The sequence below is a fragment of the Andrena cerasifolii genome, chromosome 4 (genome assembly GCF_050908995.1).
Source record: "Andrena cerasifolii isolate SP2316 chromosome 4, iyAndCera1_principal, whole genome shotgun sequence".
NCBI lineage: Eukaryota > Metazoa > Arthropoda > Insecta > Hymenoptera > Andrenidae > Andrena > Andrena cerasifolii.
In genome coordinates, this window is record NC_135121.1 from 20,287,853 (window position 1) to 20,304,338 (window position 16,486).

Genomic DNA, 16,486 nt, shown 5'->3' on the forward strand with positions numbered 1-16,486 from the left:
GCATGTATAAAATAAAGAAATTTAAAAAGCATTAAAACCGACCGCAAAATAATAAAAATGCACTAAAAAGTAAAAAATAATTTTCTTCCTTATTTAATCTACGACTCTCATATTTTTTAAGTCGGCGCCTCATCATTTGAACTGTGCAAATCTGGCGTCGACTTAAAAAATATGAGAGTCGTAGATTTAATAAGGAAAAAATTATTTTTTACTTTTTAGTGCATTTTTATTGTTTTGAAGTCGGTTTTAATTTTTTTTTAAATTTTTCACGTACATTTTCGTCGCCTGTATAGTATGTAATAATTGATTAATTACAAACAGAATCGTTACGTTTTGAGATGCAATGCTCTAAGTATATAAATTAATTTAAGAGAAGCTGCAGATTCGTTCTCTAGCATATTATACTGTATATCATCGGGGTATTATATATTTTCAAATGCAAGTTTAAATATTCATAAAATGTACGCAGAAAATACATAAATTATAAAACAATATGAACATTAGTAATGTCCTATGTATAGAATTACCTCTATCTCGTTTATAAATCGTTAATACCTTTTTAGCTTCAAGCCCAATACTTGTAGAATTTATTGCAGAAAGCACTTAAGGATCTATATGTACAGTTCCAACTACCGTTAAGGTTGATTGATCACAATTTTATTGTGCAATAAAACGTACATTCCATTGCAGAAATGTGTACAATTAATACGATATCAGAGAAATCTTTGGGCAACGAATTTCCATTACAGAAGGAATAACATATATACTTTTAGATCAATTCCGAATACTGTCCCTACAAAAACCTATCTAACGTGTCCAGACACGGAATTACACGCTCTCCAATCCGATTAGCTAGTCTGCTCTATGATACTATAAATTCTGTAAACATTATTTTATCGAGCCCTGATTTTACAGCAGAAGTTTCATTAAAAATTTCCAAAATTCTACTCATCAATTCAAGGAGCCGCTCGTAACGCTACAAAACCATAATTCAACACTGCTCCCATTGGACTAAAGATTTGAAACTACTTACAACTTGCTCGTTGCTCTATGTGGACAGTAAATCAGACACAATTCTATTCGGCAAAATTGTAGAATCAGAGGATAACGCGCAGCTTTCCTCACTCTCTCTCTCTCTCTCTCTCTCTCTCTCTCTCTCTCTCTCTCTCTCTCCCCCTCTCTCTCTACGTATAAAATAATTGTTGTATATATATTAACTCTGTTTCACATTGATACAGAAACGGGGAATCACAAACTCGTACCCTTTGTTCACGTTCTCTGGTTTTAGATCCTCGAAAAACCAACTCCGTCACACAAGTATTGAGATAGAGTAAAATTTGTATATTATCTTGTGTAAACAGTTAAATATTCCATAAGTATTTGCAACAGTTTTTACATGTAAAAAAAAAAAAGAAAATGCGAACGAAATTGGGAAAGAACAGAGTGATCTCAGTAGAATGATTTTAAGCGACATTATCGTCAGAAGTGATAGTAACAGTTTGCCCATCATAGAAATGCTTCCAGTACGCTTTTATGCTTCCCATGCTATTCCATAAATTTCTCACTCCGATGAGTTACAAGCGTAATGTCCAGTAAGAAAAATAGTTCAGCACTATGCTAGTAAATGTTAACAGCGATTTGTATATATTTATAACATAAATAATAGCATGTAGTTATTATATAATGGTGCTAATGAAGACAGTTAATTAAGTACAATGTTTAGATACGATTCGTAGAAGCATACTTATGTAAGACTGTAATAAGTTCCATTTCTCTCTTCTCCATTAGTATACATTGTATATATACTCGTACATAGACCAATATTCTTTCTCTCGATAACGTTAGCGCTACAATGTTTCTCAGAGGTTAATTTTCCAGTAATGACCACAAACGTCATTCGCTCTTCTTAACAATTTATGTACAATACATATACACGGCTCGTCTCAATCTACTTCATTATAAATTAGTGAAAAAATAATGCTGCTTTGGCCATGGTCTGCGCATCGGTAATTACATTTACCTAAATCTTCGTTGCTAATACCTACACTTTTGAATTGCGGTTCCCGATACCCCTCAAAATGCTCAAAAAACTCGAAGTGTGTGTTATCTATCATAATCTCAACTCTTGAATACCATATACATCAATATTCGCCACGATATAATCCCATCCTGAACTCCGTTTATATCGACAGCGACCAATAATATATATATATTAATACTTTGATTATTATCACTGTGTTAAAGGTGAATCTTCCTAAAGCAAAAGTTTACTCCCCCTTACTTGATACGCCATTAATTTATTCCTTTACTTTCACGACTCTTCTCGAATTCCCTTATTGTTTACTATCCTTCGAGACAACGCGTTCTGATACAGTATTTAAAAAACTTATACCTCGAGTATCGTAAAGCACCAAGTACCTGTAACTTTGGCATGGCAACAAAACCTGCTCCCTAATTGATCTCTTGTTCTACACGATCTACACGACCTGAGACGACGATCGTCTTCCGTTTAACATGTAAATTCTAATAAATGTCCCGGCCATCGGAATCGAATAAAGAAAAGGATGACTGAAATGGAATGCTTTGATCTTTTCGAAGAGAATATAAAAAAATTTACTCGTACGACAAAGAATGGATAAAGCGTAGAAAAGATAACTGGATGGAATGTAATGCGTAAACAGATTCGAAGACATCAGACCGACACGAAAGACGCGGACAACTTATTACAGTACTGAGAGACGGTGGCGCTGACTTGTAAAACCTTGCTGTTAAAAAATAATATTTGATTCTTATCGACACTCGTATAGACGCACTCTGCGATTATACTATGTTCCTTTTTTTCCCCCTCCCTATCACCCGCTACATTACAGGAAATAAAAGTTATTTTTACGAAGGCATGTATGTAACATCGAGGAGCTCGTTATCTTCTATGTATAAGTTAAGATAGAAGCTTTAGTCGACACAATTATTTAAGCTTATCTATTCAAGTACAAGGGTAAACTGATCTTAAGAAAGAACTGTACAATGAAAATAGCTGTCACGTGACACTAATACAATTGTATATAACAAATATAGTACTATTGTATATCTATGATCTGTTAAATCCTCTCATATATTTACGTTCCAATAAATTAATATTCACGTTGCAACAAATAAACAACGATCTGTACATTTAATATAAAAATTAAACCTAAGGACGGAGAACAGAAAACTCTAAGACTAATCAGATATTCGATTTACCCATTGCAAAGATAATTTCCAAAATGCCAGGTCACCCGAGCCTGCCATTTTAAACCTAACGTACCCTCACTATTTTCAATGCAGAGAACAGTGGGCCACCTTTGTATACTATCGTAACGCATTGTGTTAATTAGCATTTTAAAGAATTCCCTTCGATTGAAACTTCCAGGACGTACCCAGACATCCTCTTGTGCAAAAAATGTTCTATCCTATTGTACCGATACAAAACACCTTATTTATATCTCGGACTGTCCGGAGGGGTAGGTTGAGTGTTCGCCTTCTGCTTCGGTCCAGTTTTAAATGACATCTTCTTTACAGGTCTAGGAGAAATTCCATGGAGCGCAGTGCTCTCCGGGGTGTCATTACTAAACCACACTCTGCTTCCATCAGACACTGCAACCAGAGCAAAACCGAATATACTTGCGCTGTTGTCGCATGGTCCAATCTTGAACGGAGGCACACTAAAATGCACTGACTCTGTTTAACGTATTCAAATATATAACAGCGAAATTAACGTGCAGTTTGCTAAAGAGAAAACTATCTTTCTAAGAAACAAAAATTAGTCTATGCTACTTAAGCATACAGAAATAATTGGAAGATGGAATTGTATATCCCACGAAGTTAAATTCAAACAATTTTTGTAACTTGCCTTTAATGCAAAATAATAGTTCCATGAAATGAAAGCAAACAGTGTGGTTTTCACCTCGTGAAGGAAATAACTGTCTGTATTTATTAGACAAAACACAAACGTTTCAGAAAAAGCTACTCGCAGTGTACAGTGGTACAGTGCTACGTAAATATAGTTCTAAAAGAATCTCCCGAGTTACAAATCAATTTCTTCCGGTAATTGCTTCGATTCCAAGGGACGGAGGAGAAGGTTCTCTGAGACACTATCCGTACGTAGCATTGTACTCGCAGTCTAAGAAGCGACATTAAGAGAAGTGGCACACGTAGTATGACATGAATAGAAGGAAGTATGTTTCGATCTATAGTCTAATATGCACTTAGAAAGGAAATTTTACCTCTGAATAGATTGTGTAAGACTGTTGAACAGAAACATAATTAAGAGACATGTGGATATCAAACAAAGAGCAGTTGTAATATATTCGTCCACGATCTTGTTCTTTGATAGATTTCTGTATATGTATACATTGGAGTCGTATAAGTTATCATCGGCATACATGTTTACTAAGTTCCAAATGTGTAATGTTCTCTCAGTCGACAGAGGTGTAATGTTCTATTCGTTGTTTCGTGTGATCGCATAGCTTGGAGTTTATCAGATGAGATTCAAAGACAGCATACAAGTCTGCCTAATTACTAACGTTATTGTATAAACATGTAGAACCACAACTATAGGTAGTCTATGATAAAGAGAAATGAACAGGGTACACTTCGTTATAGACGAGAACGTAGGAGAACAGCAAAGGAAAAGAAACATAAATAAAATTATAATACTACCTTGTCGGATGGTGTTACAAGGTGGGTGGGGGTTAGTGGACTGAATTAGTCACCTCTATTCGCGCGGTTATCGCTGCTCGCCGCTGATGAGCTCCGCAAACCAGATCGACCATGATGCGAATCTATAAGCGCCGCTGCGAGGTTTGACGATGCTGTGGATTGCACGCTTGTTGTAGATCCTGACAGTGTGATATCGATAACAATAATGACAATAATGTCTGGAATCTAAACTCATGCAGGGACTATCGAAAAAGGTTCGCTTCTCAGCTATACAAGTTCTTCAACTCCTATGAAATGCACTAGAAAGTCCATTCCCTAGTTGCTAGGAGGACCAAAGATTTGTGCGTTGAATTAAACTGGCATATAAAGTTCGCTTGCACTTACAAGGGAAGTTCGGTTACCCGAGAAATTCGAGTATTCAAGTAACCGAACATCCCTTATTAGCTATGCAGCTATTTTAAGTTTAACTGTTCCTATATATGTAGATAGTGGACTTGGCAATTCACTTTCTTACTAACGTATACGAACTAACCAGATACAGAAGAAGCCCCACTGAACGGGCTAGGTGGTAGCACAGGAGAGTACACGTTAGCTGTGAATTCTTCAAACGTAGTAGCTTCTTTGTGATTTCGCATAACAGTGTCGATGGACCTCGCTCTCTCCTCGTAACTAAAATATTTCGTATTAAATTAAGCGTTCAATGATACATCAGTAGCACGAAATATTGTATACTTACTAATGCTGGTACAATGTAAGCGTAGATCGTTTCGCCCTACTCGCTGCCAGTGCTGTTGTCCTCACTAATCCTGGCAAAACTTTGTCTTCCACGATGCACTCGTCAAACAGGGGACCGAAAAATGGAATTTCCGGCTTTCGCGAGATCTGAATCCTGTACAGTTTATTGTGTAACGGGTAGATTACGATTAAGACATCGCAAAATTCGGTCGGAATGATGTCCCTGCGATAGTCCCTCCAATGTTCCGACCAAACAATGTGGATCTCGTCGTTGCCAAGATGCCGAGTCTGTAACAGATCCACATTGAGCTGTTTCGTTCTAATAATATACACTATTAGAGCTTACCTTTTGCAATAAGCTTTCAGGACTATCGGAAGGCATTCTCGTTGCTACGTGAAAAAGGATTTCAGTGAACGACGTGGCAAAATATGGAGCAGTGACGCCGGATGCTTTCCCTGGCACGAGACCTCCGAGGAAACCTGTGTGCGATTCAAGCTCGACCTCCCAAGCCAATCTAGCGACGAAGTTCTCGTACTCCTTGCTGGCAGTGACATTGCTCAGTATAGAGTTCTTATCCTCCTGTCCCTGGCTAACATAGATCACTGCTATTTTATGTGTTTCCCTAGACCGTTGGCTGTCGAGGTTCCGCAGTTCCCGTAACAGTTTCTCGTTTTTCGATAATAAATGCAGCTTTCTACGTTGCTCCCAGCCCGATAAGCCCAGATGCGAGAACAAAAGACGGCAGTGATGAAATGGCGCTGGAGGCGGTCGACAGGATGGCGGACTTATTGCTGATGCACACATGCTGGAATAGCACCGTACAGTTAGACTTCGATGTAGCACGTTATTTAACACAGACAACTTACCTAATATGCTGACTCCAATTGTTGTTATGCTCTTGCTCGGCATTCCTCTGACTGAGGATGGTTGCAATGGTTTCGCTCTCAAGATAGTGTCCCTGCGGTGGATTAGCGGGAGCATTCAGTGCTATCTCTGGATTGGTTAACACTTCCGGGCTTGTATGTCCTATGTATTGTAAGAGCTGAAAGCAGGGTGGAATTAACAGAATGTTGACAATATATGGATATCGGATAAAATTGTTCAAAATTGTTCGTACATCATCCAAATTATCCATATCGCTCGCACCGTTTGCAAACGTAGGCAATATGTGAGGTTCGCGGTGCCTGATCGTATGCCGTGGCGTGCACGTTTGAGTTGAAACGCTGCTCAAGTCCTGCCCAAGTAATTTCGTTTTCCATTCGACTGAAATAATAGACAGGCTTCAGCTGAGTTTTAACAAGAAGCGGAATTTAAATGTTAGTGGATACTTCTGCTACCATGCTTTGTAAATGCTATAGGAGCGTCCTCGTCGATAGACGGTTGGCTGTATAAAATAGAGCTGTCCCAGGATGCTTTCCCTGCCAGGTCTCGCAACAGAACTCTAACTAATGACGGAGCTGTTGTTAATCCAGCCGTGACACCGCCGCCGGGCGCGTCCAATGCCGCCAGCTCAACCAGTGACATTATCACAGAGTTCGACAGCATCAGCAGTTGTATGTTTGGCGCATGAAAGACAGCAGAAGACAGCTCGTCCCCGTCGATTCCTGGTACGTCGTCCAGCTCAACGACTAACGAAGACAATCGCGCAGCTCCGATACCCATCGGGAAATGCCCCAAGTGATTTATTAAATGCATCATCACCTGAGGAGAATTTATACGTGGACTTATACTGTTACAGAGGAACCAGTGTTACGATGCGTTACCATTTTTGCCGCTAATTGGACAGACTGTACGTTGCCCCGACGAGGCGACTTAGTGCAAGATTCATCAGCCAAGTTGTCCAAAGTAATATCGGGATCAAAGTCATCGTCCTCGTCTTCGTGGCTCTTCCATGACTGCGACGAATATTTACCCACTTTATCTTGCACTATGTTATCCAAAACCTGTACGCGCGCACGAAGATCGTGTTAGTAAGAAGAGATCTGTTCCAAAGGTGCATATCACCCCCTTTTTTAACACTATTATGTCACTAACCGTGAATAAAGTCATTAACAGAGGCTTCCCCTGAAATATGCGCAGCAAGACATCTGGGCCCAGGTGCATAGCCCATTCGCCCAAGCAGAATATCATTGATACTGTTAATGGACCGCGTCTCTCTCGGGTGGTCATGTGTCCAAGTGTCTCTGACAAAACCTGAAGTGTACAAAGTCACATAGAGTTTCGATTTCTCCGAAAGTCTTTAGGTAACACTCACTTGAATTATCTTAGATGGCACATTCGGATACAGCTCTAACAGGGTGTCCGCTTTATCACACAGCAACAGTAACGAGTCACAGGCCACCTGAGCCACCGTAGCGTGACTGGCCTGCGGAATAAAGAATGCATTCTTTAGATTAAAGTGTTATATTCGGGTAGAGTTGTGGTGTCTTAATTAGTATTGCGCAGGAAATATGTTAATCACTAATATATGCAAAGATACGATGAGATCGGAGACACGGGGAATATCGTTGGACATTTTACACACACGACCGTGCAAGAAACCATGCAATACTGATGATATCCTTAAAAGACACGTAGACATCAGTCGACAGATGAATACTGTAAACAACACGTAATAAGGGTTCCACACAGTTTGCGTTAATCCAAGAAAAACTACCTGATCCATCAGGGGAAAATAGAAACCAGCTCTGCGACGCTCCGTCCCTTGTATCCGCTGTCAATCAGACTCAGTCGAAGAGATATTGAATTTCTCACTACTACTACGACATTTCTACTACATTTAGCTCGAACATTGTTAGGTAAATCTGTTTTTATAACAGATCGCAACTACAATTTTTAATAATACACTACACCTTTGCTACTTAACTAAAGACTAAGTTCCAGGTGTAACATGTTAAACAACTATAATTTAAATATATCTCACAGCATGCAAAATGCCTTTTAAATAAAAAAAAAAGGTTGTTGACACAGATCTCATTCTTCGTCTAAAGTTGTCTACCTGTAACAAGTCCAAGGAACTTACTCTAAGAGCTAAAAGAAGAACTGTAATAGCTTCTGGGATCCTTGGATGCTGATTCTTGTAGCATAGCTCTTTGTACGCGAACATAGCAATGCTTGAGAGGGCCACGCATCTTGCAATACCGGTTGGTTCGCGCCTACAACTCCTTAAAAGAATCGTGATTATATGTTCCTAAAACCAAACGATTCGTGTCAAATTTTCAACAAAATCACCGAAGTCCTGACACTAAAGATGTACATATAGATTTTTATATCCTGTTACCTTTGCGTCCGGACATGTCCTAGTTACAATATCTGCCGCAGTGGGCTGCAGCACAGGTAATTTAATTGTAGTTGCAGGTAGCGACAACAATGATCCAATTATCGAGACAGCTTCTGTCCTCGGTGCCTGTAACGTTCCAATTTGATTCGTATTATTGTAATCGCAGGATATTATCGTAAAATCATTGTGTAACTTATACAGTACCTCGACATCTTGGCTGCTTAAGATTACATTAGCAGAATGTATATAATCTAAGATAAGAAGGCTAGAGCCGGGGAGATTCAGACTGAACAACCTGGGTCCAGTATACTTAACCAGCACGTGTAGAACTTTGTTGTCATTACTGACGATACCGTTGTGAACCGCCCGATAAAATAGCGTGAGGTGTTGCTTCGGTAAATTGATATCTTGCGGCTGAACTGTCAAAAGACAGATCAAACGGTACGCTGCTAATTTACCAACTTCGTACTTATCGGGGAGTTGTATCGCCTAAAAATACGCAATTGTAAAAGTTTCGTACCTAATATCAAGACTTACGTATTGTGAATGTCATGCACGGTAGACAACCTTGAAACACCATGGAGCGATGACTGTTAACGGAGGTATAAGTTCTGGAGGTAAAGGGGTCGCTTGATTGTCCCCAGATACGCCTTGATTTAGACGAATCTACGTGGCAGAAAATACAATACAATTTACAAGGATTTGTAAACTTTGGGCGATGATTGGTAGAATATAAAATAGATCCTAACTTTTATAAGCGTTTGCGTAAGTTGAACAAGATAATCCATAACTTGACCGTGAAGGGTAGGATCTTGAATGTTATTTACATCCCCTAACGCTGACAACATACGTCGCCACAATACAACAGCAACGTCAGGCAACCATCCACGAACACCACCACCTGCCATGACAGACCTCCTTTCCGATGCATCATTAGTGTCTGCAACGTAACAACACAATCGCAAAGGTAAGGATCCGTCATTGAAATCACTCCGCGTGCCTTGGTACAATTAGTGACATAAAACAGATCTTCCTGACACGGTGCACCATACCTATATTCCATACAAATAAACATTATGCGCACAGAAAATCCTCGCTGGTTCATTAAACTAAGAATTGAACGCAAAAGCTATTAATAATTGAAGACACGTGCGTCTCGCAGCCGTAAACAAAATATGCAATCGATGTGCGAGCTTAGACTGAAGTTTCCTAATCCAATTGCGCAACACGAAGAGAGAATATTTCCCTTGTAAACAGGCCAGTTAATTCGCAGAAATGCGAAGCGAAGCGTACCGAGCAACAGTATAAATTGTTCTCCGGGTGGCGGATGTGTTCCATTGTTAGTGTTATAATTCGTAAGTTGAGCGTGTTAAATAAATAGAAACATATATGGAAAGAATACCTCGGAATAATGAAAATGCTCACACGTTGTTATGCAATTAAGAAGATGAGATCTTTATACCATGATGAAGATGTGAAACGGTAGGGAACGGTGTACTTACCGATACTACTGCCGTCAATGTTCTCGATCTGTATGGGGCTGTCTTTGTTGCTGTCGACCCCGCTGCTCGGCGTCGGGGATGGGCAGCGCGGGGACGGTGGCTCGCTATCCACTATGATAACGCTATCCAGGGATTTAGCGCGCCTGTTGGGCAACATTTTCTTGGTAGCTCCCGACGACGTTGAAGGACCGCCTGACAATAGCCTGGCCATGTCTTGCTCTATCGATAGGGGTAGTACTGCGCGCGTGGAAATTGTTTACACTTAATACACGAATAAGCCACAACCGATGGTAGAAATGTTTATAAACTGTTCGCAGCTTAACTGACGGTTGGCCGACTAAAATTAGGAGCAAGCACCATCAAGGGAACGGTGTTACGAGCGAAGGGAACGAACGGAGGGGAAAGAATGATGAGACGAGACAAGTGTCTGGCTGACACCGGGCTGGTTATTTTTAAACCGGTGTCAGCGTCGAAGCAAAAATGTAAGAGACAAAGTTATAAATAAATTGCGCGCTCTATCAGCAACATAGATGGCACTGCCGAGTTACATAGATCACCAAAATGTTTAACGACGCGAACCATGTTTAAATGAAAGAATCAGTCCACGGGGAATTATTCACTCACCAGGGATACCACTGTGCACGGTATGCGTGCGATTTCTCTGAAGCTTCGTGCGCGCTTTCCCATTGTATATCGTGTTGTCGCTGGCACTGCGCGGAAGGGGCCGCACTTTCCTCGAGTCTCGCATTGGATGATCTATTCGAAATGTTCGATGATGAGGATCGGCAAAAGGGTGAAGATCGTTTCAGTGTTTCTTACCCGTAACGTTTTCCTTGGATACGGTATGATTATCTTGATCCACGCTTCCTTTACGCGGCGGCTGGACACTTCCTGTAGAAGCTGCACGACTGCCGACGCCACGGCGCCTTTTAGTTTTCTGTTCGCTCAGTCTATCCAATGGCAGATCGTTCAGATCCAAGTTATACACGTGCCTCGCAAGTACCCTTGTTAAAGTATCCAATGTTTTCTATAAAGGTGTAATTAATAAAATTGATACCCTTACTGTGTCTCTCGCGCAAAGAATCTTAATTTAACTTACTGCCCACTCTCGAATTAATTCCTCCCATTGCGTCAACGACATCAACACGTCCAGAAACTGATCCCATAATTGCGTGGAGATGACAACGTTTAGATTAGCTTTAATCCACGTGACGATTAATGTCTGGAATATAGCAGGCGCCAGTTTTCCACCGATGCTTTCCTGAGCCTTTCGCCGAGTAGATTTCTCGTTCAGAACAAGAGAAGTTATTTGCAGCAATACTCTGGTAAATGAGCGATGGGGTCAGACACAGAAAGCTATTGGGGAATTCGGTTAAGCCTATTAAATTTACCTAAGCAACTGCTCCCACGTGCCTGGCTCTAATCTCGAATGCATAACAACGTAGCGATACACGTTCAGGACTCTTTTGCAGCTGTCTGTCTGCTCTTCGAGTAACGTTGGAGAGGCATTCGGTCCTGAATTCTCTAAGAAGAAAACGTTAGACGCTTGCGTGATGAATACTTGTAGAACATTCTGTAGTCCCGCCCTAATAAACAAATTTTCCCTGTGTATAGCACCGAGGTAAGAATCATTTCGCAATCTCGTCTGACGATAATTTTCAGACGGGCTCCTATCGATATCGTTTACATCCTTCTTGGAATTATCATCTAAGTCTCTATCCTTGTGACTATCCAAAGGTTCCAACATGAATGGTGGAAGTTCCTGATGAGAAATAGTAGCGGGCGTATATTAACGATTAGATTCGTTGCAGTACCGTCATGCCTTCGAACGATTACTCACATTCATCTGAATCCAATCTTTGTAGACGGCTATGGCCTTCCTTATAGCACCAGCGTGGTTAAAGTCCAGGAGGAATGCTTGTCTGTACAATTCATGTACGAAATTCACGTTGTCTCTGTTACTGTAGAGAACTTCTCTAACAAGAGTAACAGCCGAAACAGTATTATCTTCCAGATTCAGATTCTCTTGTTGAGACACGATCGATTCGGGGGATAATAAAGACGAATCGGTGGAATTCTGAGTAACTGAAACACGGCGAAGCTCTGAATCCGCGTTTTCTTCGTTTGGAGTTGTGCTGAAACAGAAATATTTTATACATCACGAGTTACGTACTACCGTCACGCTAGCCAGGCTTAAATTTCTAACACTGCAGATACCTATGCGAAAGGTGTGCGAAAAGACCATCCTTCCTGGCGATATGCGTAAAATTGGCGACCCATTTTATCAGTGCAACTTTACACGACACATAATTATCCTGACTTTGATTCGTTGGTTTACGCATCGTAGGCAATTCTAATTTAGGTTTATACAAGGAGAAATTATCGTCGAACTCCGGGCAAATATGACGAAGGTACGAAGCCTTAAAACGTTCTAATAAAAATTGAAAAGTCTTGTGCTGTCGTGAAGATTTATCTCGCCACTCTATCTTTACAACCTGCAAGAAAGAAAAGTGAAACTGTGGTCGATGTGAATTTCAATGAGACGCGTTATTAAATTCAATATTCATTAAATACCTGAGTAACCATAAATTCAAGTAATGCTTCTAAAAATCGAACAGTCTCATTATCAAGAGGCTTCTCCCCACTCTGCGGGGGTAGAATGGGTCCGCTGTCGACTGGAGCGACAGGGCACTGACTCGAACCATTGTCATGAAAAGTACTTTGTGACAATTGCGTATCATAAAATTCCTTCTTATCTTTATCATCACAACCAATTACTCTCGCAAGCTTATCCCTCCTTCCTTCTATTCTGCGGTCGGATTTGTATGGAGATGGTAGTTGGGGTGGAAACCCCGGGACCAAACTCGCGAACATCTGATGTATATGTTCGGGTGCATTTTCACCAAGAGCTTGGTACCACAGAATGAAATACCTACAATTAATTTAAAGTACGTTATATCAGACACTGACGAATGCAAGCTAAACTTTCGGTTATGTTCAACCTTTGGTATACCTTATGGCCTGCCTACGAAGTTTCCAGCTATTGCCAGGATGTAAAAGTTTCTGCAGAATCCTCGCCAGACTATGACATTGCCATCTTCTATTGAGAAGCTCAGGGAGAAGTGTCAGAACTTTCTCTAAGAGCTGCAACACCTGCTCCAACTCCTCCCTGTGTGCTTTATGCACTATAAAGGAAATATCTTTGTGAGAAACGTCCAGGGTTTATACGCACAAGGCTCGTTCGGTATTTCATTGGTAACGAATTAAAAAAAAAAATAAAAAAAAGCACAGGTACATAAATTTCTTTGCACATGCTAATTATAACAATAATATACTCGTAAGATTGGATATATATCGATCAGATTAATGGAACTTAGACTGCAACATGCCAGGGACATGATACTTAGTCGTCTGTCTTTTACTCACCAATGTGGAAGGAAAGTTCTGGCAGCAAAATAGAGAGAAAACAAGCGGATAGTGAAATAATTATAACATTTGGGATTACAAAAATTATATGTAATCATAACTTTAATACACTTATTACACTCATACTTCTATAAATAAAACTGCATCTGGTTACATTAATAGAAAGGGAAATCGCAGTCATATCCACATTTATATGCAATGGCGGTTGTAGTTTGTATTATTAAAAGATTTCTGTCCACGAATATTCTTACCTCGCTGCCGCAGATTCGCTTCAGCCGACACGAAACAATCGTACAGAATGAAATACACATGACTGAAGTTGCCTTCGAAAAACCCCTTCGCCTCGTCAGTGTCCACATTTTCTGTAAAATCAAACCATACGTTGTTAGCCAAAGGGGAACTTATTCCTGTTTCTTCTTAAAGGAAACTAAAAGCAGATATCGCAATGATGTCTAAATTTGCGCTCGATAATATTGCTACTAAATAATAAATGTATACTCTCAGCTACATAGGACCAGACAGAGCTACTGTTCTTTTGTAAAAGGCTTGGTTTATAGGGAGAGTTGTGGAACCTCTATTACATCACCACTGGTTTTGTGTACCTATACTTATATAGCAGAACTTCTTTTTTGCATCTACGTTCTCATAAGACCGCTACAAATATCATCCTTATGCATAGACGTGTGAAATCATAAAAACATAAGCTAATACAATTTCACTTATACACTGTTATGTATAGAAAAAAAACATAGAATTAATGCAAAAATAATGATGTACAAAGCTATTTCTTTACTTGTAAGTTACACTAAGCCCTCGATAATGCGCAAGAAATTTCACTTAAGGAGCGAGTTCTACGATTATCTCAGATAAAGTATCTACACCTAATATCGAAAGAAAAATTCTTCTCAAGGTATTGTTTATATATATCCCTTAACATTCCAAAGTACAACCACGCAGCTAGATTTCCCATTGGTCAAAGGTGATTCTACATTTAAGCATGCAGCATTATCTACGTGTAATATTAATGTAACATTAGCTGGAATCGGAGGCCACGGTAGGTTGGTCAGTGTGGTCATGTGGTTTGGTGATTAGATATCAACCACCTCTCGATACTACGACTGTCGCATTATAATATCGCACCAGCAAAACAGAGTCAAGACCAATATTTACAAACTGACCTACCACCTCCACAATAAACCGAACATCTTATGCGATCGTCGCGAACCCCATGCACAATTCAATCCCTCTACACCTCTCTAAATCCAACCCTTCGATCTCCATTTCCATTCCATGCGTTGGATTTGAGAACAAGGCGTTCCTGAGGAATTGTCGCAGCAGCAGCAGTTGATGCTAAAAATGGGGCTAACGAGGGTTCTTCTGGTCGAATTTCAAGGAAATCCCGAATTCCAGCGACAGAGTTTAATAGTGTCTGTCGGGTGTTGACGCGTGGGCAGCGAATGCTAACAAAATTGCCGCCCTTCTCATCCGACCGTTGTCGTTACTCATTAGCCTGCGCTGCGAAACTGGTTATTCGCTATTAATTCCAAGCGTCGAATTAACGCTCCTCTTAATTAAGGTGGACGTCCAAGACGAGCGGCAAGAGGGTGGTAGGGGAGGAGTGGGGAGGAATGGGAACGTGGCTCACCTAGTACGATCTTGAGGTGCTTGAACCGAGTCGCGCTGTCCTTCTTAACATCCTGGATCTTGAGTGTTGACTTTTTGACGTCTACGTGAAGCTTTTTGCTGAACATGGTTCAATGCGAGCCGCCGCCGGCCGCGACGACAAGAACTATCATCGAGGGTGTACAGAGTGGTACTCATGGATACGGGGCGACTAACTACGCGCTGTCACCATGTCAGGGACTCGGGAAGCACAGCCCCTTTTATCACGTTTCGGCGTCAAATTTCGCGAGCGCACACACCTCCGATCAGATGTACGTGGCAGCCATCTTGACATCCTCGCCGCGCACTGCTCATAACCTGTCGGGGCAATGACATCATCGTCCGTACAGTTAATTCATTTCTCTCTTTCCCCCATTAATTCCCCGGCCTACACGAAAAGCGCACCCACGCGGTCCGACGGGTACCGCACCAGGCCTCTCGTACCGTTCCGCTATCGGGCCAATCTTCTATTAATTGATTCCCTTGGTCCAGCGCCCCGTTCCTCCTTTCGGAACGTCGGAGACTGAAGTTTTTTTTTTTTGAACCTGCCGCTCTTCCTCTGTTTTACCGATCAACGGCAGCGTCGGTCTCTGTAGGAGCGTCTGTTATTTTTATGAACTTGACGACGCGAAGCGTCGACGAAGCAGAGAGGTGGTATAGGATAGACCTATCACCTTATGGATATTCGTATCGCCACCCAAACTGTGTTACCGACCCATAATTTTAGGACTGAATGTAGTGGCATCTACTCATGAACAGCGTCCAACTCAGCAATTACTCTGAAATGTATTGAATGTGTGACTTGTTAGAAGAGTGAGACTTTGGGCGGTATTCTCAGTCGCTACTTATTCTTAAGCAAATGCTTAAGCATTAATACTGAGAATACCGCCCTTTGACATAGAGGGCTGGCTTTTGCTACGCTACCTATGCTTTGGCTCGGTTTGTCGACTTACGCGGATTTCTCTCCGAAAATCCATTTCGGGGATCAATAGTGATCCTCCAGGGAGTGATCGGCATAACCGCAGCCATTTGGGGCAAAACCGGAAATAAGCATAAACTGTTATCTATCTCTTTCTATCAGTATTTCTCTCTCTCTCTCCCTCTCTCTCTCTCTCAGTATTTCTGTCTCTTTTTTTTTCACAGTTTCTTTCTCTGTCTACTTCCGCTTTTGCCCCAAATCGC

General features: G+C 40.9%; 1 protein-coding gene and 1 long non-coding RNA gene across 13 annotated transcripts; one reads left to right on the plus strand and one right to left on the minus strand.

The window, feature by feature from the left end:
- Positions 1-640: 640 nt before the first annotated feature.
- LOC143368194 (putative Rho GTPase-activating protein CG5521) lies at positions 641-15,827 on the minus strand. 12 transcript variants are annotated; one of them, XM_076810654.1, is made up of 30 exons: positions 15,710-15,827; positions 15,288-15,622; positions 13,894-14,004; positions 13,643-13,660; positions 13,230-13,401; positions 12,791-13,148; positions 12,434-12,711; positions 12,057-12,351; positions 11,608-11,978; positions 11,316-11,538; positions 11,036-11,243; positions 10,841-10,972; positions 10,217-10,453; positions 9,464-9,654; positions 9,282-9,380; positions 8,919-9,203; positions 8,715-8,840; positions 8,457-8,624; positions 8,091-8,147; positions 7,689-7,799; positions 7,469-7,627; positions 7,198-7,377; positions 6,772-7,135; positions 6,552-6,697; positions 6,301-6,476; positions 5,780-6,239; positions 5,435-5,721; positions 5,231-5,367; positions 4,752-4,877; positions 641-3,633 (listed from the first exon to the last, which is right to left on the minus strand). In XM_076810654.1, the coding sequence occupies exons 2-30, from the start codon at positions 15,391-15,393 to the stop codon at positions 3,473-3,475; spliced, it is 5,742 nt and encodes a 1,913-aa protein (XP_076666769.1). In that variant the 5' UTR covers positions 15,394-15,622; positions 15,710-15,827; the 3' UTR covers positions 641-3,472. The 12 variants fall into 12 exon arrangements, with proteins under 12 accessions (XP_076666769.1, XP_076666772.1, XP_076666770.1 ...); XM_076810657.1 differs by having other exon boundaries at positions 15,749-15,826; XM_076810655.1 differs by having other exon boundaries at positions 15,697-15,813.
- Positions 9,713-11,285, plus strand: LOC143368201 (uncharacterized). Its single transcript, XR_013085173.1, has 2 exons — positions 9,713-10,069; positions 10,159-11,285. It is a non-coding gene; the product is annotated as an uncharacterized LOC143368201 (long non-coding RNA).
- Positions 15,828-16,486: the final 659 nt, after the last annotated feature.